Source organism: Prinia subflava (genome assembly GCF_021018805.1).
Source record: "Prinia subflava isolate CZ2003 ecotype Zambia chromosome W unlocalized genomic scaffold, Cam_Psub_1.2 scaffold_31_NEW, whole genome shotgun sequence".
Lineage (NCBI taxonomy): Eukaryota > Metazoa > Chordata > Aves > Passeriformes > Cisticolidae > Prinia > Prinia subflava.
The window spans coordinates 3493612-3519797 of record NW_026960608.1 but is presented as its reverse complement, the minus strand read 5'-3'; the positions used below and the strand labels follow the sequence as shown (position 1 = coordinate 3519797).

Genomic DNA, 26186 nt, shown 5'->3' with positions numbered 1-26186 from the left:
GATCGGTGGTTGCAGGTCGACACCCCGTGGACAAGAAGGAGACAATAAAGCAAAAGAAAGGGAAAAGGCTCCTTAAAGAACCACAGTGGCTAGCTCCACAATTCTTGTCCATGAAGACCCAAAAAAGAAAAAAAGGATTGTAAGTGTTTTTTGGGGGAGCAGTTACAGGGGGAATGAAAGATGTGTGAATGCGACGTTGGCTGGTTATTCTGGACCTGCGAAGCGAGTGTGGAGTCTCTGAGGGCTGCATTTCCATTATTTCACGAGAAAAACAGCCAGAGATGAAGTGAAAGATAAAAGGAGTGAAAGATCCCCTGGGGTAACTGGGACTGGGTCTCAGGGAGGGGTTGGACTCCTTTGAAAAAGGGAGCAAAGGGTTTCCTGGCACAATCCACTAGGAAACAGGACAAAAGGAGGGGAGACCCTCTAAAAGTTGCCAGATTGAGGGTTAAAACACACAAAAGAGTACGTGGAATACTGTACCCAAAAGCATCTGGGGTTGGCCAACAACATTTGAGATTTTACAATACCCATGGGTGGATATAAACAAATGACTTGAAAGTAAAGATACTTTAGTATTATGTGGTCCTGGTGTGAATGAGAGTGAGACAGACATATTAAAGAAATAAAAGTGAGTGTGTGTGAATGAATGAAAGTATATGTAATATAGATTGTTGATTTTAACTTTATTTTCTGGAGGGAGGTGGGTTGTATTGTATTGTTGAGAGAAAGGAGTTTTTGTGTTCTGGGGAGTGGGTGGTATTCAAGCTGTTGGGGAAGTGTAAAACAGAGGCCAGGGATGAATAGATAAAATCCTGAAAAATGGGACAAAACAACAGTAAATCGAGTTCAGGGAAAAAAAGGGAGTAAAAGAGTGCCAGCAGTTATATCCCAAGATAATCCCCTGGGAATTATGTTAGCTAACTGGGATATTGATCCTTGTACAAAGAAAAAGGATAAAGATGATTCAGTATTGTATGATAGAACGGACAAAAAAGGAAATAAGACCTGACCATGTCTATTGGCGTAGATATGGCTCTTTTGAAGTTTGGATTTGTCAGGCCTTAAATATATTTGTAAATTCAAAAGAACCGAATAATCTGGAAGAAAAAGAATATGCCGCATACTGGATAGGAGACACAGAACCCCCGGGGGTGAAAGTTTTTCAAATTTCAGAAACCCCAGAGACAGAGCAAGAAAAGTAAAAAGAAAGAAAAGGGCTAGGACCCCCTAAAAATATTGCCTCCCCCATTCCCACTTGTTCCCCCGCCAGCTCTGGCTGTCCTGCCTGAGCCCGCTGCCCCAGTTCTTCCAGCCACCCTGGCTGCCCCAGTTCTTCCAGCTGCCCCAGCCACCCTGGTTCTTCCTGCCGCCCCAGCCACCCCAGCGCTCCCCGCCACACCAGCTTCCTGCCCATTTCCCTGTCCCTGTCAGGCGCTGCCACTCCCACCTCCATAGCTTCCCTAGTGCAAACTGCCCCTGCCCCAGTCTGGTTTCCACCAGACGACCTTAACTCTGCCTCTTTGGCGGTTCTGGCCGTAATGCCGACTTCCGCCCTCGTCCCTCCCCCCTCGGAGGGTCCAGCCTCGGTGCTGACTTCCGCCCCTACTCCTCTCCCTCTGGCAGCTCTAGCTTTATTACCAACTCCTGCCCTGACCGTTGTTCCCTTGGTAATGCGGGCTCCCACTGTCCAAGGGAACTCCCTCCTTAGAGGAGGAGCACCATACCAAAATACAAGGAGCTCAGTTAAAAAGAAGCTCGAGAATCTCTCCCCTGGCACTTCTTCAAAACAAAGGAAAAGGGTTATAAAGAATGAAGAACAAAAAGGTTAGGATCAAGAGGTTAGTTTATTTCTATTACGAGAAGTTCCTATGGGAGGAGGAGGAACAGAATTTTTAAATGGTCCTTTGACCTCTTCAGAAGTCAGAAACTTTAAGAAGGAGATTAAAGGATTATTAGAAGATCCTGTAAGTACAGCTTAACAATTAGATCACTTCTTAAGTCCAAACATTTTAACTTGGGAAGACATGCAGTCAGTAATGAAAATAATATTTTCCCAAGAGGAGAGGCAGATGATTTGAGTTGCTAGAAAAGGAATTTGGGAAAGAGAAAATCAACAAGGACAACCAGGGGACCAGAAAATGCCAATAGCACCTCCTAACTGGAATCAAAATGATGAGGCGGGGCAAGGACATATGAATGATTATCGAAATCTGATAATCAAAGGAATAAAAGAGGCAGCATCCTGAGGGCAAAATGTAAAAAAAGCTTTTGAGGGGCAGCTGGGAAAGGAAGAAACTCCAACTGAGTACTTAGAGAGGCTCCGAAGGAATATGAAACAATATTCCGAATAGACTCTGAGGCAAGCCCTACTAAGGGTTAATTTTGTCATTCATGCCTGGCCAGATATTAAGAAAAAGCTGGAATAAATGGAGGACTGGCACGATAAATAACTAAATGATTTCTTAAAAGAGTCTCAAAGGGTTTATGTATGGAGAGATGAAGAAAAAGCCAAAGTAGAAGCAAAAATTATGATAGCCACTATGCGAGAGAGTAACTTCCAGAGGAATCTGAAGCCCCCAAGTATCACTCCTAAACATTCAGGTTTTAGAGACAGAAACAGGGAAGAAACAGAACCCCAGCAAAATCAAAATCCCAGAAGCATTCTAAAAATGCCTGTTTTTACTGAGAGGCAGAGGGATGCTATAAGAGGGAATGCCCTCACCTAAAAAAAGACCTGAAAATATTCCAAGGGATACACCCAGAAGAATAGGGAAGTCATAGTCTATTTTCTGGGGGACAAATACCATCTGGAGCCTTTCATAACCTTAAAAGTGGGGCCCCAAGAAGAAGTATTAGAATTTGTAGTTGATACTGGGGCAAAAAGGACTTGTGATAAATATTCCAAAGGGATGTAATGTAAGAACACTGTAAAGTTAACAGGAGCAAAAGGAGAAGGTTTTATAGTTCCTGTCATTAAAAATGTGGTAATTGAAGGGGAAACCACAATATGGATGAGAGATGTCCTAATAGTTCCTGGAGCAGATAGCAATTTATTAGGGAGAGACTTACAGATAGAATTAGGAATAGGGGTGTGCTGGTTTGAAAGTAAAACCAGTGAGAGACTCCAAGTCAGAAATAAAATTTAATAGGAGAGGAAAAAAAGTAAAATAAAATAAAAGCAATAGCACAAAAGACCACTGACAGAGTCAGATTACAACTTGACACCCTGTTAGTTAGAGTGGTGGTAGCAGTCCAGATGAAGTGGTCTTGTTGAAGCAGTGATCCTGTAGAAAGGACTGGTAGCTCTTGTCCTCTGGGAATCCAGTGGGTAAGGTCTCCTGTGCTGTCCCAAATCCCAGATTATATCTGGGAATGCTTGGCTCCTCCCCCTGGGCGGAGCATCTCTCAATGGGCTGATATCATTCTATGAGTCATGCAGTGGGTCCCGGATTGCCCATTAAACAGAGATAGTTCCTGGAGGGAGTTACCTATGAGTCATGTGGCAAGGCATTGATGACCCATTAAGAGAAGATAGTCCAGAGGGAGGGGGCAAGGGAAACACTGCCCCACCTAGTTTCAACAGTTCATGAAGATGGTGATAGAATACATACTTTGGGCACATCTTACACTGTAACCTAGGACAAAGGGTCATACCAGAAGAAGGAAAGATGACCGCTAAAGTGTTATAACTCAGGCAAGAAAATGAAGATAAGATTAACAAAGAAGTTTGGGCTGAGGAAGGAAATAGGGGAGGACTGAATATTGACCCCATAAGGGTCATGACAGAGAGAGAAGAATGTCCCATACATGTGCGCCAGTACTCTACATCCTTAGAAGGAAGAGAAGGCTTGTAGCCGGTAATAGCAGAACTAATAAAGGATAGGACATTGGAACCTTGTATGTCTCCTCATACCACCCCTATTCTTCCAGTAAAGAAGCCTGATGGGAAGTATAGATTAGTACAAGACTTATGGGAGGTTAACAAGAGAACTCGGACCCAGTACCCAGTGTAATCATATCCCTATACTCTTTTAAGTAAGGTCTCGCTCCACCATCAGTAGTTTAATGTAGTGGATCTTAGATGCCTTTCAGGCTTGCCCATTAGCAGAGGAAAGTCAGAATATCTTCTGCTTTGAACAGGAAGATCCAAATACCAGGAGGAAGCAGCAACTAAGACAAAATTACCACAGGGGTTTACTGAGTCTCCAAAACCTATGTGGACAAGCTTTAGAAGCAATATTACAAGCTTTCCCCACTCCTCCTGGGATACAAATTAGGCAATATGTGGATGATCTTTTATTATTAGGGAAAGCAGAAGTTGAAGTAAGGGAGGCTACTATAAAACTTTTGAATTTTCTTGGAGAAAAAGGATTAAGACTATCAAAAAGGAAACTGCAATTTGTAGAATCAGAAGTAAAATATCTTAGACACTTAATAAGAAAAGGTAGCCAAAAGCTAAACCCCAAGTGGATGAGAGGATTGCAGGGATTTTATCTCTTCCCCCTCTCTCTTCAAAGAAGGAAGTTAGAAGGCTGCTCAGATTATTGGGATATTGTAAACGATGGATTGAAGGGTATACACAGGCAGTAAATTTTTTGTATGGAAAATTGACAGAAGGGAATGATATGCAGGAGGAAAATGGGCAACTGAATAGCAGAATCAATAGGATCTCAACAGAAGCCCTTTATTGTCTACAATACAAACCCAATTATAGATTCTAAGTCTATGGTCCATGTGGGCACACATCTTTGGGTTGGCTAAGTCCCTTGTTCATGAGACAGGCACATCTCTTTCAAGACATGGAATTGGTCCAGGTCCATCAACACGTTTTGCTTCCTTTATCTAGGTTTAGCATTCTTGGTAGTCAGTTTCTCAGGCTCTTCTTTTCTTATTTTTAGCCCTGTTTTTCTCAGTGACCTTGACGAATTCCTGAGGGTTCTAATAACAAAACTGGAGGTGGTTTGATAAGATTACTCACAGTTTGGCTGGTGCATCAAAATAGCCTGTTACACAGATGCATTGCTACAATTCCCCCTTCTTTTTTCTTGCACCAGACAAACTCTTTTTACTGTATTTTTCGCCAAGCAAGTCATCAACTCCACAATGCATCGAATAATACAAAGCAACAAAACAATGACTACAAGTAACAACAAAGCTTCCTTTGTAATATCCTTCAACCATCCAGTGATTCCCCATCCCTTAAACCATTCATCCAACTCCCAATCAACAACAGTCAACTTCTTCATATTATCTTGTAGTTGCTTGAGTTTCCTGTGAATAAATGTAGAGTGGTCAGAGAGGTTCACACAATACATTCCTTCAAAATCCTCATACCCCTGCCCATGTGATAATAGCAAAACTCTAAAACAGCTGTTTTAAAGTGTGTTGTGTCTAATACTATCTACATCAGTGAGCATCTGATTTGAAATAGTTAAAGTTATATTTAACTACTTGGCTGCCTAGCATCCCAACTTATTAAGCGTAGCTAAAGCTGGAGCAGCAACAACACCTGGAGTAAGGAAGGATGCTACATAAAAACTTAATTACAATCAACTAAACTTGTTAAATCCAATCAGGTCACTGACAGTCTTGCAGCATGAGAAAAATAAAAACAATGTCCAATGTCTCTAGGGGAAATCGAGACAAATGTTCATTATTTCAAAGTCCAAATAGCTGAGACCCAGGAGAAAGTCCACTAGCTGGAAATGTTGATCTTGACATCACTGAATGTCCTTTTGGAACCTGGAACAGGAAATAGCTGAAGGAGGTTAGTAGGAACACTATACCATGATGATGACAAAAGGCTTTTCTTGGCAAGTTTCCTCTGCAAGTCTCTAGACACAGCCATCTTCTGGCAGTCCTACTTCTGCTCCTGTTCTGATCACAAAGGCTGGGTGCTGATGAAGTCATTCTTCTTCTCACTGAATCTCATTGTCTCAGAGGCAATTGATGTCTGATCAACTGAATAGATGACTATTTTTAACCTATTGATGATAAAAACACATGCATATCTTCTCTTTAAGTGAATGAATCAGTTGGAAAAATATTTTGAAAAAATTTGCTATATTTATAAAGTGGATTTTCCTTTAAAAGCCTGGAAACTCTCTTGGGAAACTTCATACAGCTAGTTTTTTCACTTGTTTTCTAACTGCATATAGATTACAACAAAAAACTTGGTAGATCTGAACACATAGAGCCTCTGGCAGATATGATCTGAGCTCAAAATTTAAATTTAGATTTGATAACTCTTTTTCCAAATTTCTAATATAACTATGGCATTATTCCAACTCTTTTTCCAAACTTTTAAATCTAAATATTACATTATTCAAAATTATCTGTTGTCTAAAGTTCTAATGTACATCTTGCATTATTCACTTTTCTTAAGGCTCTAAATCCCCCCCCCCCCCCCATTTTTTGGTTGGTTGGTTTTTTGTTTTAAAAAACAGCATGCGTGATTCTTGCTAAGAACATAAAGGGAATAACAAAACAAAACTACATATGTAGTGAAACAAGAAACTGACAGCAATCAGGAAACAGTCAGGTACAACCATTAGGAATATTTCAGATAATACACATAATCATCAACACATGTGAAAGTGGGTAATTAGCAATCTGAAATACTGTACCATCATCCCAGAGTCTGCAAACAGCTGATAGACCGCAAATCAGTGAAGATTTGGACAATCATTCTCCAGATAATGATTCTCCAAGCTCTTGTCAAAGATAGGTCCAGCTGTCATATTCTTGGAGTCAAATTGCCAAGTCGAGGTGACTTGAATATTGTTTTGATACAGAAAACACCTGGGTCTGTTGGCAAATTTCCCATCTACATAGAGATAACGCCTGGCCACTGCCCGAGCTCTAAGCTGGAAGAGAATTCCCTAGACATATTTCAAAACAAGGCTCCTAAGAATCTTAGGGTGAACGACTAGTTGAACCATGTAATAACTGGTCTCCTCCGAAATTCCCTCAGGATAGGGATGTTTTAAACACAGCAAACTGTTGGAGTGCTTCTGTAACAAGAACTAAAGGTCACAGTATCTTCAGTTCAGAGGAGGTCTTCAACACAGTTCAGATATTGTTTATTGGAACTCTGAGAAATACTTAATAATCATGAAACACCACTGGGTCAAACCACAGAGCTAGTGAAAAAACTAGCATAAAAAGCTAGAGAACAATTTAACACATATCTAAAACAAAGTTCTTAACAATAGCAGTTATGAAATACTTAAAGCAGTTAAAAATAAAAAAAGTCTTGGAACAATATGTGTTTTCTAAAAAGCCAGCTATAACACAATAATATCAACTTATGAATAATGCCTATAATGACATCACTAAGTTCACACCATACAATTAATATTCAGACCTCATGTTTGAGATAGAAACAGTCAAACCACAGACTCTTGTCTAAAAATGTGAAAAGGTCCTGGTTTATTCTCTTTTATAATTCAGCCATCCCAATCCTAACTATTCACTGACCTTTGACTGCAGTAAACTCCCACTGTAGGGTTCCTTTTGCAGACTTTGACTACTGGTTATTTCTTACTAGAATATGACCGTATTCTAGAAGGAATAGGACAGTAGAATACAACTAGTATTCCCTTGCTGCCTCTGACCATAGGCCTTCACCTAGCTCAACTAGGACTGCAACAGACTCTCACTGCAGGGTCCAACTGCAGACCCAGACTGACCTCACAGCAGATTCCTCACAGCAGTGAGTGTCTCTCCCGTTTTGTCAGTCTTCCCAAACTGTTCTTGCAATACCTTCAGTTCCTTCTTCCTCAGGATCTTCTCCTGATTAGCTATCCTATTCTTTCATCACACTCAAAACACAGCTGTGATTTATCAGGGGTGAAGTCCACGGTTCTTCAGACCATGCCCTGCATCTCCTCGGATGCAATATATTTCCCGGCTCTCAGCCGTTCCCCACCACTCAAGGCTGTGCTCTCCCACGATTCGAGATCATGTCCACTAGTAACCTTTTCTCTTAAAAATATATCATAAGTTATCACTATCTGAAAATGTTCAGATAATATATTCCAAAAATTCATGTATTTATAATAGTAAAATGAAACAAAAGGGGAGAAAAAACTATGAGCTCTTTCACCAAATGAGTTGGTGTCGCCCTGTTTTTAAAGACTTGTCAAAGCCTTCTGAATTGTCCTTCATATTTGAGTCAGAATTTTTACTTTATCACACTTTCTACTATAAACAAAAGCCTTGTTTTGCTAACTGTCCTTCATTGTTTACATATTTTTAGGAAGGAGAAAGATGATTGACAGTTTGTTAGTGTAGGAAAAACATATAACCACACAAAGGCGATCATATGCCGGTTCTTTATTAGAGCGCGCGGGGCATGGGGCTGCGAAAGCCCAGATCAGTGCCCGAGAATACAAAGTTGCTTTGTGGTTTTATACTTTCACGTTATAGATATGTTAACTAATACCCACCCCTAGCTACTGACTCATTTGATCCTTAGTTACTATCTCAGATCATACATATACCCTAAGTTATACTTGATTTGGTTAAGACAATTCTTCCCCAATTATCTCTCAGGCTCAAGTCACACCTGATTCGCTTAAAACAAAAGTATGACACTAGTTACAGTAAGCTGATATAATGTTCCAAGGCCTGGCTGCGTCAGGTTTCAGGCCATGTGTCTTCTAGCTCCCCCACCACCCGTAGTTAGCCGCTTGCAATGCAGAAATCATCTTTAACTCTTCACTATCATTCTCCCCTTTGTAAGTATTTCACTCTAATATACTAAGTGTAAATGCTTTCACTTAATACAGTCTATTTGGCTTCAAAGTTTATACTCGATGTTCATCTTCAAATCCTCGGTTGTGATGGACCTTGTCATGGATGTTGTTGCAGATCGAAGGCGCTGGATATGGATTCCGTGCCAATGCCTTCATTACGGTTCTGTTCCAAGATGCCTTTTTGTGTATTTCTCTCTTCAGGATTCTGTAAACTAACCAAATTGCTAGAAATACAATTAGTAAAATTATCACAGGATAGACTTTACCTATGAACTTAAATTCTATCCTAATCCTTTGAAGATTTTGCCTAACCAGCTGGTAGCTAAATCTTTTCATTCTTCTTGTGCCTCGTGCTCTATTTGTTCCAGCTGGCTGATATCATGTTCTACATCTGCAGTTATATTTGGGATGTGGATGCAGACACAGTCAATTTGTCCTTTTAGATATCCACACATTCCATGTTCTTTCAGGAGTAACATATCTATAGCTAATCGCTTTTGTAAGGTCATTTTGGTGGTGGCTTGTAATTGCATGTTGAGTTCTTTAAATCGTTCTCGTGTGATTCTTGGTAATCTGTCAACTTGACCTGTGAGTCTATATAACATTTCTGTATTTCGATAATTTGCAAAAGGACTGAACAAAGATTCTAGGGCCCACCTGATTTTTACTCCACTAGAGGGTTACGGCCAAGTGTCACCTGGATTCTTGTCCTCTGGGACATCTCATTTTGCTCTTATCTGCAAAGGCTCGCTGCTCCCATAAAATGGGGACCTCTTCCAAATTGGACATAAAGTGGGAAGGTCCAGGGTTATTTCTTTTACTTCCCCATTTACAGGCAAGTGTGCTGTCCATGTGCCATCACTTATTGCCTACACAAATGACACCAAACTTCGAATTGTACTCTTGCTGCATCTTACTGTAAACATGGTATCTATTTTGCCTTGTTTGTGTCTAATCTTCCTGCAGGCACAACCGATTTGTAAGGCTACTGCCAATGGTGACTACTGTTTTATCTCCAGATCATCAGAAGCGCAATCATAAATTTTATTACATGCCCACCAAACTACCTTATTTGCCTCTTTCCTACTACTAGTATCAGTACTCGTCACTGTGGGATCTGTCTCATTTTCAGAGCCTTTCTATTTAATGCACTGGGGGGTGTTTTCCATATTTTGGAATTTCTGGAGGATACTCATAGACCATGTACTGTCTCAGGGTTCCAGTCCTTTCCAGTCTTTTTCTTCACATTTCCACACCACAACACTCTCTGTAGCATTGTCCCTGATCTTTTGATGGTGTAGAAACCAACATTGCCATTTTGCAAGGTCTTGGTCTTTAACCCACCACTCTATGATTTGTCCCAATTTGCCATTACTAAGAGTACAGTCTGATTTTCTCATGGGTTGCATATAGGCTCTCTCTGTTATCTTCTAGTACTCTTTTACCACCACCCTTGACTCTGGTACCTGTTTACATTTAACTGTTTTGTTCTCTTCTATATCAGGTAATTTTGATGTTATGATTCCCCAGCTTGTTGGGTCCCCTGTTGCCTTTGGTATTGGCAGACAGGCTCTTATTCTACTGGTATTTTGCATTTTGGCAAAGTCTCTGACCAATCTAATCATTACATCTGCAGCCTGAATCGCATTAGAGACTTCTTTTACTTGTGTCTTTGCTCATACCTCTCTCTTCATTCTAGAATGAAGAGCGGTTAGTTGACCCTTCTGTATTCCATATCCCAAAGTAAAAGCAATCCCTACTGGTGACATTAGTATCCATGAAAGTAACATTACCCACAAAAAGAGCATGAGCACAATTACCGATACACTTTGAAGAGTCACAGATGTTTTAGCCTCAACTTCGTTGGTCCTATACTTTCTACAGCCCACAATTGGACTCCACAAAGGACCTTCTTCATGCACGTGTAGTGTATCTAGGGTTCCAATCCAGCCACTTTGACTGCTGTAAAGGTGGTTAGCAGTACCTGATGGGGACCAGTCCACCTTTCTTTCAGTGGTTCTTCATTCCATATTCTGATGTATACTTCATCTCCTGGTTCCACATTGTGGACTGGATTCTCCAGGGCCAGCGGTCTATTCCACACGAGGACATTTCGAAGCCAAGCTAGAGTTTTCCCGAGGGACAGAACATAATTATACACATCTTGTTTCTCTGTGACATGAACATTTGGATTGGGGTTAGGAGATTCATATGGTTTCCCATACAATATCTCATAAGGACTAACTGACATTCTACTCCTAGGCTTTATCCAAATCCTCAGCAATGCTATTGGTAAAGCCTGTGGCCACTGCAGTTTGGCTTCCTGGCATATTTTACTGATCTGCCCCTTCAGTGTCTGGTTCATTCTCTCTACTTGTCCACTTGACTGGGGTCTCCATGGTGTGTGGAGGTCCCAAGATATCCCCAATAACCTACTCACCCCTTGTACCACTGTGGCTATAAAATGTGGGCCTATATCTGAGGATATCCCTAGGGGCACCCCAAACCTGGGAATGATCTCCTGAAATAACCACTTAACTTTTTCTTTTGCTTGGTTTGTGTGACAGGGAAGGACTTCTGGACATCCAGAAAACGTGTCAACCCCTACTAACAGGTATTTGTATCCCCGAGTTCTTGGCAATTCTGCAAAATCCACTTGCCAATAGTCTCCTGGTTCTATTCCCATCCGAATTCTGCTTAACTGTGCCTGTTGTCTAGCTACCGGCTTGTTTTTCAGGCAGATTTCACATTTAGACATTACTGACTTGGCCATTGTTTGCATTCGTACTGAGATTAGGTATTGTCTCAACCACTTTACCAATGCCTCTGCACCCCAGTGACACTCATTATGTTTTACCTGTAAAATTTCTCTCATTACAAAGGAGGTACCACTATTTGCCCTTTTGCAGTTCCATACCACCCTTCTGCGTTCTTCTGTGCCTTCAGCAGTTGTGCTATTTGTCATCCTCTACTGTATATTTTGGCTTAGGAGGCAAATTAAATTGGGAGATATTAAGTCTTGACGGTACCAATGCGATTGTTTTCTGCACCTCTTGTGCTACCTGGAGGACCGCCTAATCTCCTCTTTAATTTCCCTAACAAATTTTGGAGTTGCCTGATTGATGTGCTTTGCAGTGCATGATTGTTACTTGTTCAGGTTTTTGTACTGCATTTATCAGTTGCAGGACTGCATCTTGATGTTTAATATTTGTACCTTGGGAGGACAGCAGTCCTCCTTCTTTCCATAGAGCTCCGTGTACATGCACTACTCCGAAGGCATATTTCGAGTCAGTCCAAATGTTTACTGTCTTCCCCTCACTCAGCTCTAGTGCTCTGGTTAATGGGATTAGTTCTGCCCTTTGTGCAGATGTATTAGGTGGTAGTGCTTTTGCCTCTATTACTACATCAATTGTAGTTACTGCATATCCTGCGTATCTGGTTCCGTTTTCCATGATGCTGCTTCTATCTGTAAAGAGTTCCCACTCTGGTTGCTCCAGGGGGACATCCTTCAGATCTGTTCTTGCTGAATAGGTGTGCTCGATGAATTCTAGACAGCCATGCTCTAATGGACCTTCCTCAGCTGTGGCACCGAGAAATAGAGCTGGATTCAAGAGGTTAGTTCTTTTTAGTGCAACGTCATCCAGCTCAGTCAGGGTTACTTGAAATTTCATCATCCGGCTTGGAGAGAGCCAATGGCCCCCCTTTTGTTCCAGGACTGTAGTTACCATGTGTGGCACACAGACATCTATGTGTCTTCCCATCGTGAGCTTCCTGGCTTCCTGTATCAGCAGCACGGTAGCTGCCACTGCCCGCAGACATGAAGGCCATCCGGCACTTACGTTGTCGAGTTGTTTGGAAAAGTAACCCACCGGCCTTTTCCAGCTTCCCAGTCGTTGGGTCTGGACTCCCAGTGCCAGTCGCTGCCTTTGATGCACGTACAGCTGAAAGTCTTTAGACAGATCAGGTAACCCCAAAGCAGGAGCAGTTGTCAATGCTTCCTTTAACTTCTGGAAGGCCTCTTTCTGTGGTTTGCCCCAGGTGAACGGCTGAGTCTTCTGAGCCTCATACAAGGGTTTTGCAATCAGTCCATAGTCCATGATCCACAGGCTACACCACCCTGTCATTCCAAGGAAAATCCACAGCTCGTGTAGATTCTGGGGCTCTGGAATAGCACAAATAGCTTGAATACGATTAGTACCCAGTTTTCTCTGCCCTTGTGAGATTTCACATCCCAGGTAAATCACAGTCTGTTGGGCAATCTGTGCCTTTTCTCTGGACACCTTATACCCTCCCATTCCTAATGAATTTAAAATCTCAATGGTTACCTTTATGCAGGTCATTTCTTCCTCTGTTGCAATCAAAATATCATCTACATACTGGAGTAATAGATATTGGTCTCTCGGTACTTGCCCTTCTCTGGTCCAGATTTCCAGTTCCTTTGCCAGTTGACTCCCAAACAAAGTGGGAGAGCTCTTGTACCCCATCGGTAATCGAGTCCAGGTGAGCTGAGTTTTTCTTCCACTTTCTGGATGTTCCCACTCAAAGGCAAATAGTTTCCTACTTTCTTGGTCAAGGGGTATGCAGAAGAAGGCATCTTTTAAGTCAATTACAGTAAACCATTTATATATCTCTTTTACGGATGCTAACAATGTATAGGGATTGGCAACCACTGGATGAATGTCTTTGGTTATCTCGTTTATGCCTCTTAAATCCTGCACAAGTCTATACTCACCATTTGGTTTCTTTACTGGGAATATTGGGGTGTTGTATTCTGATACACATTCCTCTAGAATTCGATATTTTAAGAATTTATCAATGGTCTTTACTATTCCCTGTTGTGCTTCTGGTGTTATAGGGTATTGTTTGATTCGTACTGCCTTTTAACTCTACATGTACCGGTTGTGCTAACTTAGATTTTCCAGGTACATCTGTTTCCCAGACAGAGGGAATTACTGCATCCTCTACTTCCTTAGGAATATTAGAAATTGGTTTTTCTTTTATCATCAAAATCTTTCTTGTGTTACTCAGGTATTCTCATTACCAGTTCACTATTCTCAAAAGTAATGACTGCCTCCAGTGCTGCCAGTAGATCGCGCCCTAAGAGCGTAGTTGGGCAATCTGGCATGTATAAGAATTCATGGGTCAAGATCTTATCTTCAACGCTCAAATCTAGGGGTTGCAGGAATGGCTGTATCTCCTCCTTCCCTGTGGCTCCAATGACTGCTGCTGACTTGTTCCCAATTGGTCCCTCAAGATAATTTAATACAGAATGTGTTGCCCTTGTGTCAATGAGAACATCTATGTCTTTCCCTTCTAAAGGCAAAGTCACCATGGGCTCTCTTGATCCTGGCTCCCTCTCATGTAAAACCATGACTCTGGCTACACCATCCAACTGGGGCTCACCACTCTGATTAAACATGCTGTCTTAACTGAGGCTGACCATTCTGGCTAAACCGATTTGGACACTCCCTTTTCCAATGTCCCTCCATTCAACAATAAGCACACTGGTTCAGACCTAGCCCCCCCCCGACCAGAACCTCTGCCAAAGCCACCTCTATTACCGCCACGACCGACTCTACCACGTCCTCGCCCCTGTCTCTGTAAAACTGCCAAAAGGCTTTGTCCCTGTTTCTTGGCAACTTCTCTGTCCCCGTTATTGTAAACTTTCCAGGCAACCTCTAGGAGTTTATCCAAGTTTCTTAACTCTTCACCTTCCTGTTTCTGTAGCTTTTTCCTAATATCTTCCTGTGCCTGACCCAGAAAAATAAAGGCAAGCTGAGTTCTTCTTTGCTCACTGTCTACCTGAAGATCAGTATATCTTCTAGCTGCTTCCTTAAGTCTTTCTAGAAAGGCAGTGGGAGATTCTTTTCTTTTCCTGTCGAATTTCATACAACTTAGACCAGCTCATACTCTTAGGTATTGCCTGTTGAACACCAATTGAAATCCACTCCTGATATCTCTTTAGCATTAACATATCTACTCCAGAGGGGTCATTAGCATCCCACTCTGGATCTGCAGTGGGAAAATTATAATCCAGTGTCCCTGTCACCAAACCATTTCATATCTCTTCTCTAGCTCTTTCTCTTGCTGCTCGAAGAACCATATCTCTCTCTGTCTCATCCATCAAAGTGTCTAATATCACATGAATATCTTCCTAATCAGGGTTCTGAGTTTTCATTATCATCTTAACCACACGAGCTACCTTATCTGGGTTTTCTCTAAATGTTCCAGCTGATTGTTTCCATATAACTAAATCAGCAGGTGAAAAGAGTACCTTTACAAAGACAGATCCATTAGTTCCCACCCCTTGCCTCAGTGGTGCAATAATTGTTCTCTTTTGTTTGCCTGATTTTAATCTACCCTTTCCTGCCTTAGGCCACGGTGGGGGCAGTTTTCCTCGTGTTCGGTGAGCTACTGGGGCATCTAACCCATCTTCTTCACTGTCACTACTTTCCATTCTATCTGTGTTTTCTGCATCCTCCCTTTGCTTCCGCCTCACAATCACATTCTGGACAGGTGAATCTGGCAGAGGAGGGTACAGGGGGGCAGACGGGACAGGAGCTGGCGAAGGAGGTGTAGGTGGGAGCAGAGGGTACCCTTGACTCGGAGTTGGAGGAGGAATAAATCTTTGAGCAGGTGTCGGTGGGGGGGGCAGGATAGCTTTGAGCAGGTATATGTGGAGAAGGGGGGTTTCCCCGAACAGGCAGAGGAGGAGCAGGCACAGGCAAAGGAGGATAATTACCTTCAGCAGACAAAGGTGGGGGTGAAACTTATTGTGCTGGCATGAGCGAGGGGGCTGTAAGAGAATCAGGTGGGGGCAGGGTGAGCAGGGTAGAACTCAGTGTTGAGGGGGCCGTGGTGGATGCAGGTGCCACTAATAAATCCGGGTCCAGTCCATCTCCTCCCCCCTCCAAAGCTTCACTTAAAATCGCATGCTGCATACAGTGTTTATCTTGGACCCAAGCCAGGCACTTATTGTCAGGCCTTATTGCTTTCAGGTTGCTATCCACCCACCAAACCAGTTTCTCAAGCAAGCATAGAAATAAATCTAGGTATAGGATCTGTTCCCACATTCTGTCTTGTGTACAAAGCGATCTAAGTTGCATAATAACCTTTACGTCCAAAGACCCATTCTGTGGCCAGCTCTGGTTTTCAGGCAAAGCATATTTTGGCCAGCTCACATTACAATACTCAATTTATCTTTTCATAATTCCTGACTGAAATTCCCCTCTTTCCAATGTGCCAACAAACAACCTAAAGGAGAAGAACTTGGTATAGAGGCATTATTGCTGCCCAAAATTTCTTTTAACCCTTTTAGTTTTTCCATATTACAAATACATAAAAACCACAGATGCCGATCCTGCAACGCTTTCGCAATGACTGATGGACAGCTGCCTAGGCAATGCCACCAGGAATTCCTTTTGCCCAACCAAGCGTAGCTTTCGCTGAGTCTTAATGGCAGGCCCCCAGACCAGACCAGAAAATAAAGAACCTTACCTCTTCACCAGGGGTCAAAGTGAACGGTGAGGGTCGCAGCGCCGATGGGCTCCCCGAGAAATCACCCGGTGCCGGCTGGAGCGTGATCGGGTCGCGGGGTCCTGGCTGCGCCCACAAGGTCCCATCTGCGTCGCCAGAATCTTAGCATAGGAAAACATATAACCACAGAAAGGCGATCATATGCGGTTCTTTATTTGAGCGCGCGGGACACGGGCATGGAATGCCCAAATCTTGTGCCCAAGGATACAGAGTTGCTTTGTGATTTTATAGCTTCTAGTTATACATACGTTAACTAACATCCACCCCTAGATACTGGCTCTCCGATTTCTTAGTTACTATCTTAAATCATACCTACGCTCTACCCTGAGTTATACTTGATTTGGTTAAAACAATGCTTCTCATATATCTCTTGGGCTGGAGTCACACTTGAATCAATTAAAACAATAGTATGAGGCTGGTTGCAGAAAGCTGACATTTGTTTCAAGGCTAGGCTGCGTCAGGTTTCAGGCCGTGCGTCTTCTAGCTTTCCACCACCCGCAGTTAGCCATACAGAAATTATTTTTTAACCCTCCACTCTCAATTGGTCAATACACATCAGCATTCCACGCTTCTTTTCTTTCAGTGCTGTTAATCTGTCTTATACAGCTGCACCGCATTAGTGGTGAGGCTTGGCCACAGACCCACTCCTAATCTCCCACAACCTACCTCAGCCATTCAGTAAGCAAACATTGCACCAGTGCACTTTCCATATACTTCAGATAAATAATTTTTATCTCCTCCTCAGGTCAATTAAATGAATGTCAACTCCTCAAGTTGCTTACACACCTGCATCACCAAATTTCACCCGATCGCTTGGGTCTAACAAAGAGATGAAGATGCCTTTAAATGGATGCCTCTTATGCCTCAGTAATAAAGGGTTCAACGGCAATGACAGGCCACCTGGCTTTCCTATGGCCCTTTGCCTTTTTTTAATCGCTGTTAAAGCAAGATGAAGTTTGCAGTATCTGTAAGACGAAGTTTTCATTTAGGTCTGGCTTGCAATAGAGGTAACTTTCTGCAGAGTCCATGCAACCCCTTAATTCAATACCCAGGGTTTGGCCTTGGCAGGAGAGACTTTAGAATCTTCTCCTAGCCTGAGAGAGAATTCCTCAATGGTGCTCTGCAGACGATGGTCTGCCCCGGTCTCCCTCCTTCCTAAATGCCCTTGGCCCTTTGGTTTCTCCTTTCTCCTCTGTCTCCATTGGTGGTGGTGTTGGTGGAGGGTTAAAAAATATAATTTCTAGATTGAGTAATGTATAGGGGGAGGAAAGTAGAGAACGTACAACTGGAACTTGACGCAGCTAGCTGGGAACAAGCGTCAGTTTCGGTAAACAGCTCCATGCTATTGTTTTAACCAAATCAAGTGTGGATCAGGGTAGAAGCGTAGGTATGATTTAAGATAGTAACTAAGGAATAGGATAATCAGTATCTAGGGGTGGGGGTTAGTTAACATGTGTATAATTTAAACTATAAAAATCACGAATCGACTCTGTATGCTTTGGACATCAGATTTGGGTGTATTATCACCCCGGTGTCCCGCGCGCTGGAATAAAGAACCGCATATGATCGCCTCTGTGTGGTTATATGTTTTCCTACGCTAACATTTTTGGCGACCCAGGACGGGACCTTGTGGGCGCAGCCAGGACCCCGCGACCCGATCACGCTCCAGCCGGCACCGGGTGATTTCTCGGGGAGCCCATCGGAGCCGCGACCCTCGCCGCTCACAACGACCCCTGGTGAGAGGTAAGGTTCTTTATTCTCTGGTCTGGGGGCCTGCCATTAAGACGCAGCGAAAGCTACGCTTGGTTGGGCAAAAGGAATTCCTGGTGGTATTGCCTAGGCAGCCGTCCGTCAGACATCGCGAAAGCGTTGCAGGTTCGGCATCTGTGGTTTTATGTATCTGTAATATGGAGAAACTAAAAGGGTTAAAAGAGGTTTTGGGCAGCAATAATGCCTCTATACCAAGTTCTTCTCCGTTGGGTTGTTTGTTGGCACATTGGAAAGAGGGGAACTTCGGTCAGGAATTACGAAAAGATAAGTTGATTGAATATTGTAATGTTCACTGGCCAAAATACGCTTTGCCTGAAAATCAGAGGTGGCCGAAAAACGGGTCTTTTGATGTGAAGGTTATTATGCAACTTAGATTGCTTTGTACACAAGATGGAAGGGTAGAACAATTACCATATATTGACTTATTTCTGTGCTTGCTTGAGAAACCGGTTTTGTGGCTTGACAAAATGAAAGCAATGAAGCTTGAGAATAATAAGTGTCTGGCTTGCGTCCAAAATAAGCATTGTATGGAACATGCAGTTTTAAGTGAAATTTTAGGGGGAAAAAGAGACGAACTGGAATCGGAATTATTGGTATCTCCCATGGCTCCTGGAACCACCACGGCCCCCTCAACACCAAGTTCTACCCCGCTCACCCTGACCCCACCTGATTCTCTTACACCCCCCTCGCTCGCGCCAGCACAATATGTTTCACCCCCACCTTTGTCTGCTGATCCTCCTCTGCCTGTGCCAGCCGCTCCTCCGCTTGCCTCTCCTCTGCCTGCTCAGAGAACCCCCCCCTTCTCCACATACACCTGCTCAAAGCTATCCTGCTCCCCCGCCCACACCCGCTGAAAGAAAATATACTGATCTTCAAGTAGACAGTGAGCAAAGAAGAACTCAGCTTGCCTTTATTTTTCTGGGTCAGGCACAGGAAGATATTAGGAAAAAGCTACAGAAACTGGAAGGGGAAGAGTTAAGAAACTTAGATAAACTCCTAGAGGTTGCCTGGAAAGTTTATAATAACAGGGACAGAGAAATTGTCAAAAAACAGGGGCAAAGCCTTTTGGCAGTCTTACAGAGACAGGGGCGGGGACGTGGTAGAGGTGGTCGTGGCGTTAATAGAGGTGGCTTTGGCAGAGGTTCTGGTCATGGTAGATTAGGTCTGAATCAGTGTGCATATTGTCGGATGGAGGGACACTGGAAAAGAGAGTGTCCAAACCGGTTTAGCCAGAATGGTCAGCCTCAGTTAGACAGTATGTTTAATCGAAGTCGTGAGTATCAGCTGGATGGTGTAGCCAGGGTCATGGTTTTACATGAGAGGGAGCCAGGATCAAGAGAGTCCATGGTGACTTTGCATTTAGAAGGAAAAGACGTAGATTTTCTCATTGACACGGGGGCCACACATTCTGTACTAAATTATCTTGAGGGGCAAATCGGGAACAAGTCAGCAGCAGTCATTGGAGCCACAGGGAAGGAGGAGGTACGGCCATTCTTGCAACCCCTAGAATTGAGCTTTGAAGATAAGATCTTGACCCATGAATTCTTATACATGCCAGACTGCCCAACTCCGCTCTTAGGGCGCGATCTACTGGCAGCACTGGAGGCAGTAATTACTTTTGAGAATGGTGAACTCATAATGAAAATTCCGGAGTCTAAGACAGGAAAGATTTTGATGATAAAAGAAAAACCAATTTCTAATATTCCTAAAGAAGTAGAAGATGCAGTAATTCCCTCTGTCTGGGAAACAGATGTACCTAGAAAATCTAAATTGGCACAACCGGTACATGTAGAGTTAAAAGAAGGAGCAAAGGCTGTACGAATCAAACAATACCCTATAAAACCAGAAGCACGACAGGGAATAGCAAAGACCATTGATAAATTTTTAAAATATCAAATTCTAGAAGAATGTAAATCAGAATACAACACCCCAATTTTCCCAGTGAAGAAACCCAATGGTGAGTATAGACTTGTACAGGATTTAAGAGGTATAAATGAAATAACAAAAGACATTCATCCAGTGGTTGCCAATCCCTATACATTGTTAGCATCCGTAAAAGAGATATATAAATGGTTTACTGTAATTGACTTAAAAGATGCTTTCTTCTGTATACCCCTTGACCAAGAAAGTAGGAAACTATTTGCCTTTGAGTGGGAACATCCAGAAAGTGGAAGAAAAACTCAGCTCACCTGGACTCGATTACCGATGGGGTACAACGGGTCCCCCCACTCTCTTTGGAAGTCAACTGGCAAAAGAACTGGAAATCTGGACCAGAGAAGGGCAAGTACCAAGAGACCAATATTTATTACTCCAGTATGTAGATGACATTTTGATTGCAACAGAGGAAGAAATGACCTGCATAAAGGTAACCATTGAGATCTTAAATTCACTAGGAATGGGAGGGTATAAGGTATCCAGAGAAAAAGCACAAATTGCCCAACAGACTGTGATTTACCTGGGATGTGAAATCTCACAAGGGCAGAGAAAACTGGGTACTAATCGTATTCAAGCTATCTGTGCTATTCCAGAGCCCCAGAATCTACACGAGCTGCGGATCTTCCTCGGAATGACAGGGTGGTGTCGCCTGTGGATCATGGACTATGGACTGATTGCAAAACCCTTGTACGAGGCTCAGAAGACGCAGCCGTTCACCTGGGGCAAACCACAGAAAGAGGCCTTCCAGAAGTTAAAGGAAGCACTGACAACTGCTCCTGCTTTGGGATTACCTGATCTGTCTAAAGACTTTCAGCTGTACGTGCATGAAAGGCAGCGACTGGCACTGGGAGTCCTGACCCAACGACTGGGAAGCTGGAAAAGGCCGGTGGGTTACTTTTCCAAACAACTCGACAACGTAAGTGCCGGATGGCCTTCATGTCTGCGGGCAGTGGCAGCTACCGTGCTGCTGATACAAGAAGCCAGGAAGCTCACAATGGGAAGACACATAGATGTCTATGTGCCACACATGGTAACTACAGTCCTAGAACAAAAGGGGGGCCATCGGCTCTCTCCAAGCCGGATGATGAAGTTTCAGGTAACCCTGACTGAGCAGGATGATGTTGCACTAAAAACAACTAACCTCTTGAATCCAGCTCTATTTCTAGGTGCCACAGCTGAGGAAGGTCCATTAGAGCACGACTGTCTAGAAGTCATCGAGCACACTTATTCAGCAAGAACAGATCTGAAGGATGTCCCCCTGGAGCAACCAGAGTGGGAACTCTTTACAGATGGAAGCAGCTTCATGGAGAACGGAGCCAGATACGCGGGATATGCGGTAACTACAATTGATGTAGTAATAGAGGCAAAATCACTACCACCTAACACGTCTGCACAAAGGGCAGAACTAATCGCATTAACCAGAGCACTCGAGCTGAGTGAAGGGAAGACAGTGAATATTTGGACTGATTCCAAATATGCCTTTGGAGTAGTGCATGTACACGGAGCTTTATGGAAAGAAAGAGGACTGCTGTCCTCCCAAGGGACGAATATTAAACATCAAGATGCAGTCCTACAATTGATAGATGCAGTACAAAAACCTGAACAAGTAGCAATCATGCACTGCAAGGCACATCAATCAGGCAACTCCAAAATTTGTGAAGGAAATCGAAAAGCAGATTGGGCAGCCCGTCAGGTAGCGCGAGAGGTGCAGAAAACAATGGCATTGATACCATCAAGACTTAATATCTCTCAATTTAATTTGCCTCCGAAGCCAAACTATACAATCGAAGATGACAGACTAGCACAACTGCTGAAGGCACAGAAGAACGCAGAAGGGTGGTATGTAACCGCACAAGGGCAAATAGTGGTACCTCCTTTGGTAATGAGAGAAATTTTACAGGTAAAACATAATGAGTGTCACTGGGGTGCAGAGGCGTTGGTAAAGTGGTTAAGACAATACCTAATCTCAGTACGGATGCAAACAATGGCCAAGTCAGTAATGTCTAAATGTGAAATCTGTCTGAAAAACAATCCCGTAGCTAGACGACAGGCACAGTTAGGCAGAATTCGGATAGGAATAGAACCAGGAGACTATTGGCAAGTGGATTTTGCAGAACTGCCAAAAACTCGGGGATACAAATACCTGTTAGTAGGGGTTGACACGTTTTCTGGATGGCCAGAAGCCCTTCCCTGTCGCACAAACCAAGCAAAGGAAACAGTTAAGTGGTTATTACAGGAGATCATTCCCAGGTTTGGGGTGCCCCTAGGGATATCATCAGACAGAGGCCCACACTTCATAGCCACGGTGGTACAAGAGGTAAGCAAGTTATTGGGATTATCTTGGGACCTCCACACACCATGGAGACCCCAGTCAAGTGGGCAAGTAGAAAGAATGAACCAGACACTGAAGAGGCAGATCAGTAAAATATGCCAGGAAGCCAAACTGCAGTGGCCACAGGCTTTGCCGATAGCATTGCTGAGGGTTCGGATAAAGCCTAGGAGTGGGATGTCAGTTAGTCCTTATGAAATATTGTATGGGAAACCATATGAATCTCCTAACCCCAATCCAAATGTTCATGTCACAGGGAAACAAGATGTGTATAATTATGTTCTGTCCCTCGGGAAAACTCTAGCTCGGCTCCGAAGTGTTCTCGTGTGGAACAGACCACTGGCCCTGGAGAATCCAGTCCACAATATCGAACCAGGAGATGAGGTATACATCAAAACCTGGAACGAAGAACCACTAAAAGAGAAGTGGACTGGTCCCCATCAGGTACTGCTAACCACCTTTACAGCAGTCAAAGTGGCTGGAGTGGAACCCTGGATACACTACACACGTGTGAAGAAGGTCCCTCGTGGAGTCCAGTCGTGGGCTGTAGAAACTTTTGGACCAACAAAGCTGAGGCTGAAACGTCTGTAACTGTTCAAATGGTATTGGTAACTGCGCTCATGCTCTTCCTGTGGGTAATGTTAATTTCATGGATACTAATGTCACCAGTAGGGATTGCTGTTACTTTGGGATATGGGATACAGAAGGGTCAACTAACAACTCTTCATTCTAGAATGAAGAGAGAGATACAGGCAAAAACACAAGTAATAGAAATTTCTAATGAAATTCGGGCTGAGAATGTAATGATTGGATTGGTCAGAGACTTTGCCAAAATGCATAATACCAGCAGAATAACGGCCTGTCTGCCAATACCAAAGGCAGCAGGGGACCCAGTAAGCTGGGGAATAATAACATCAAAATTACCTGAAATAGGAGGGAACAAAACAATTAACTGTAAACAAGTACCAGAGTCAAGGGTGGTGGTCAGAGAATACTGGAAGATAACAGAGGATTCCTATATGCAACCCATGAGAAAGTCAGAGTGCATTCTTAGTAATGGCAAATTGGGACAAATCATAGAGTGGTGGGTTAAGGACCAAGACCTTGCAAAATGGCAATGTTGGTTTCTACGCTATCAAAAGATCAAGGACAACGCTACAGAAAGTGTTGTAGTGTGGAAATGTGAAGAGAAGGATTGGAAAGGACTGGAACCTTGGGACAGTGCATGGTCTGTGAGCATCCTCCAGAAATTCCAATATATGGAAAGCACACCCTGGTGCATTAAATGGAAAGGCTCTGAAAATGAGACAGATCCCACAGTGACAAATACTGATACTAGCAGTCAGAAAGAGGCAAATAAGGTAAGTTGGTGGGTATGTAAGAAAATTTATGATTGCACCTCTGACAATCTAGAAATGAAACAGTGGTCACCATTGGCAATAGCCTTACGAATTGGTTGTGCCTGCAGGAAAATTAAACACAAACAAGGCAAAATAGATTCTAAGATTATAGTAGGATGTAGCAAGAGTACAATTCGAAGTCCAGGACCATTTGTATGGGCAATGAGTGATGGCACATGGACAACACACTTGCCTATGGACGGGGAGGTAAGAGAAATCACCCTGGGCCTTCCCACTTTATGTCCAATTTGGAAGAAATCCCCATTTAACAGGAGCAGTGAAGCCTTGCAAATAAAAGCAAAGCGAGACGTCTCAGAAGACGAGAACCCAGATGACACTTGGAAGGAACCCTCTAGTGGAGTAAAGATTGGGTGGGCCCTAGAATCCTTGTTTGGTCCCATTGCAAATTATCGAAATAGAGAAATGCTATATAGACTCACAGGTCAGGTAGACAGATTAGCAAGAATCACACGAGAGGGATTTAGGGAACTCAATGTGCAATTACAGGCCACCACCAAAATGACCCTGCAAAATCGTTTGGCTTTAGATATGTTACTTTTGAAAGAACACGGAGTGTGTGGATATTTAAAGGGACAAATCGACCATTGCTGCATCCACATCCCAAATGTAACTGCAGATGTAGAACATGACATCAGTCAGTTAAAACAAATAGAGCATGAGGCACAAAAGGAACAAAAGGATTTAGCTACTAGCTGGTTGGGTAAAATCTTTGAAGGATTAGGATGGAATGTGAGTTCATGGATAAAGTCTATCCTTGAAAATCTGATAATTTTACTGATTATATTTTTAGTAATTTGGTTAGTTTACAGAATCCTGAAGAGAGAGATACAGAAAAAGGCATCTTGGAACAGGACCATAATGAAGGCATTGGCACGGAACCCAGCACCTTCAATCCGCAACAACATCCCGGACAAAGCCTATGACAACAAAGGATTTGAAGATGAACATCCAGTATGAACTCTGAAGCCTAATGGACTGTATTAAGTGAAAGCATTTACACTTAGTATATTAGAGTGAAAATACTTTCAAAGGGGGGAATGTTGGTGGAGGGTTAAAAAATATAATTTCTAGATTGAGTAATGTATAGGGGGAGGAAAGTAGAGAACGTACAACTGGAACTTGACGCAGCTAGCTGGGAACAAGCGTCAGTTTCGGTAAACAGCTCCATGCTATTGTTTTAACCAAATCAAGTGTGGATCAGGGTAGAAGCGTAGGTATGATTTAAGATAGTAACTAAGGAATAGGATAATCAGTATCTAGGGGTGGGGGTTAGTTAACATGTGTATAATTTAAACTATAAAAATCACGAATCGACTCTGTATGCTTTGGACATCAGATTTGGGTGTATTATCACCCCGGTGTCCCGCGCGCTGGAATAAAGAACCGCATATGATCGCCTCTGTGTGGTTATATGTTTTCCTACGCTAACAGTGGGATCCCAAAGACTGGCCTTGTTTTCCCTACAGGACACTGACCTTACCTGCCCTTTGTACTGCCTCTGTGTCTCAAGGGCAGTGGCTGCTGAAGCTCATACTTAAGCCTGAGACTGGCACTTTTTCAGCCCTTCTCGCTCTGGATTTCTCTTCGGCTGCTGGAAAAAAACCTGGCTGGAACTGATCTAGTAAAAGGGCCTTCTTACCTCTCTTCACTGAGCTAGCTTAGTGGAATGTGTGCATGTGTGAGCTTGACTGATTTTCCTGGGTTTCCCTAAGTGGCTTTTCCACAGGAGATGCTTATTAGGGTTTAGGCTTCAGCTCCACTCCTAAAGACCACAATGCAATAACTTTCCCTAAAGCTCTGTTTGCAGTTGGAGCTAGAAGGGTGTTGATAACACAGCAGTGTTTTAACTACTACAGAGAACTGCTCAAACAGAGTGGAGGCTGCTGCTAAAAATTCTTGCCAACAATCCAGTTACCTGGGGATGGGCAAGAGGTTGGAAAGGCACTGAGAAGACAAATTAAAAAATGAGAGATCCCATTGTGCTATGGAAGCATACCAGCTGCAAGTAAGACTCATTGTATTCTTGGAACCTATCCCTCCAGAAGAGAAAAGAGATATTAATGGGGCCTTATATCACAGTCATTCATAAAGCGCAAAAACAGCAGGCGGATGTTTTCCATGGATTGTATCATGCCAACCCACACTTGGACAGCATGCATGTAGCCTCACACACAGTATCTTCTACACTTTTAGCAGCAGCCTACATAGGGGCTTTCTGTACGTTGGCGTACCACTGCCAAAGAGCTAAGACTTTGCTTCCTACAAGACACGGGAGACTGCTAAGCAGCGCTTCCAGCTTCACGCTTCAAACAAACAGGCAAATCATCATCTATCTCTGAAATGCTGTTATCTGGCTGAAACATTCCACATACTTGCATTTCGGGGAGACACCGTTTGAACTTGCAGAACTACTTCCCCTCAGTAAGACTCAAA

The 26186-nt window shown here is 43.1% G+C and overlaps 2 protein-coding genes across 20 annotated transcripts in view; one reads left to right on the top strand and one right to left on the bottom strand.

Annotated features, from left to right (window-relative positions):
* Nucleotides 1-26186, bottom strand: part of LOC134564999 (uncharacterized) — a 145229-nt gene that overhangs the window by 45282 nt on the left and 73761 nt on the right. For 4 of the 18 annotated variants that reach the window (XR_010083744.1, XR_010083739.1, XR_010083734.1 and 1 more), the window contains 2 exons: nucleotides 16260-16399; nucleotides 6403-10886 (listed from right to left, as the gene is read on the bottom strand). The exons of 10 other annotated variants lie outside the window; for them this stretch is intronic. The gene's annotated coding sequence lies outside the window, so the exon portion shown is untranslated. Of the gene's footprint in view, nucleotides 1-5185; nucleotides 5988-6402; nucleotides 10887-15504; nucleotides 15559-16259; nucleotides 16400-26186 lie in introns of those variants that run through there. 4 more of the 18 variants (XR_010083740.1, XR_010083738.1, XR_010083737.1 and 1 more) reach the window with 4 other exon arrangements.
* LOC134564997 (protein NYNRIN-like) lies at nucleotides 17495-25151 on the top strand. 2 transcript variants are annotated; one of them, XR_010083733.1, is made up of 3 exons: nucleotides 17495-18041; nucleotides 22637-22776; nucleotides 24556-25151. XR_010083733.1 is itself a non-coding variant. In XM_063424346.1 (2 exons), the coding sequence occupies exons 1-2, from the start codon at nucleotides 20164-20166 to the stop codon at nucleotides 24568-24570; spliced, it is 2628 nt and encodes an 875-aa protein (XP_063280416.1). In that variant the 5' UTR covers nucleotides 18048-20163; the 3' UTR covers nucleotides 24571-25151. The 2 variants fall into 2 exon arrangements, 1 of the variants encoding a protein (XP_063280416.1); XM_063424346.1 differs by lacking the exon at nucleotides 17495-18041 and having other exon boundaries at nucleotides 18048-22776.

What these genes read in the sequence shown, in the direction of transcription:
- LOC134564997 (XM_063424346.1), top strand. Translation starts at nt 20,164, where the DNA reads ATGCTTTCTTCTGTATACCCCTTGACCAAGAAAGTAGGAAACTATTTG.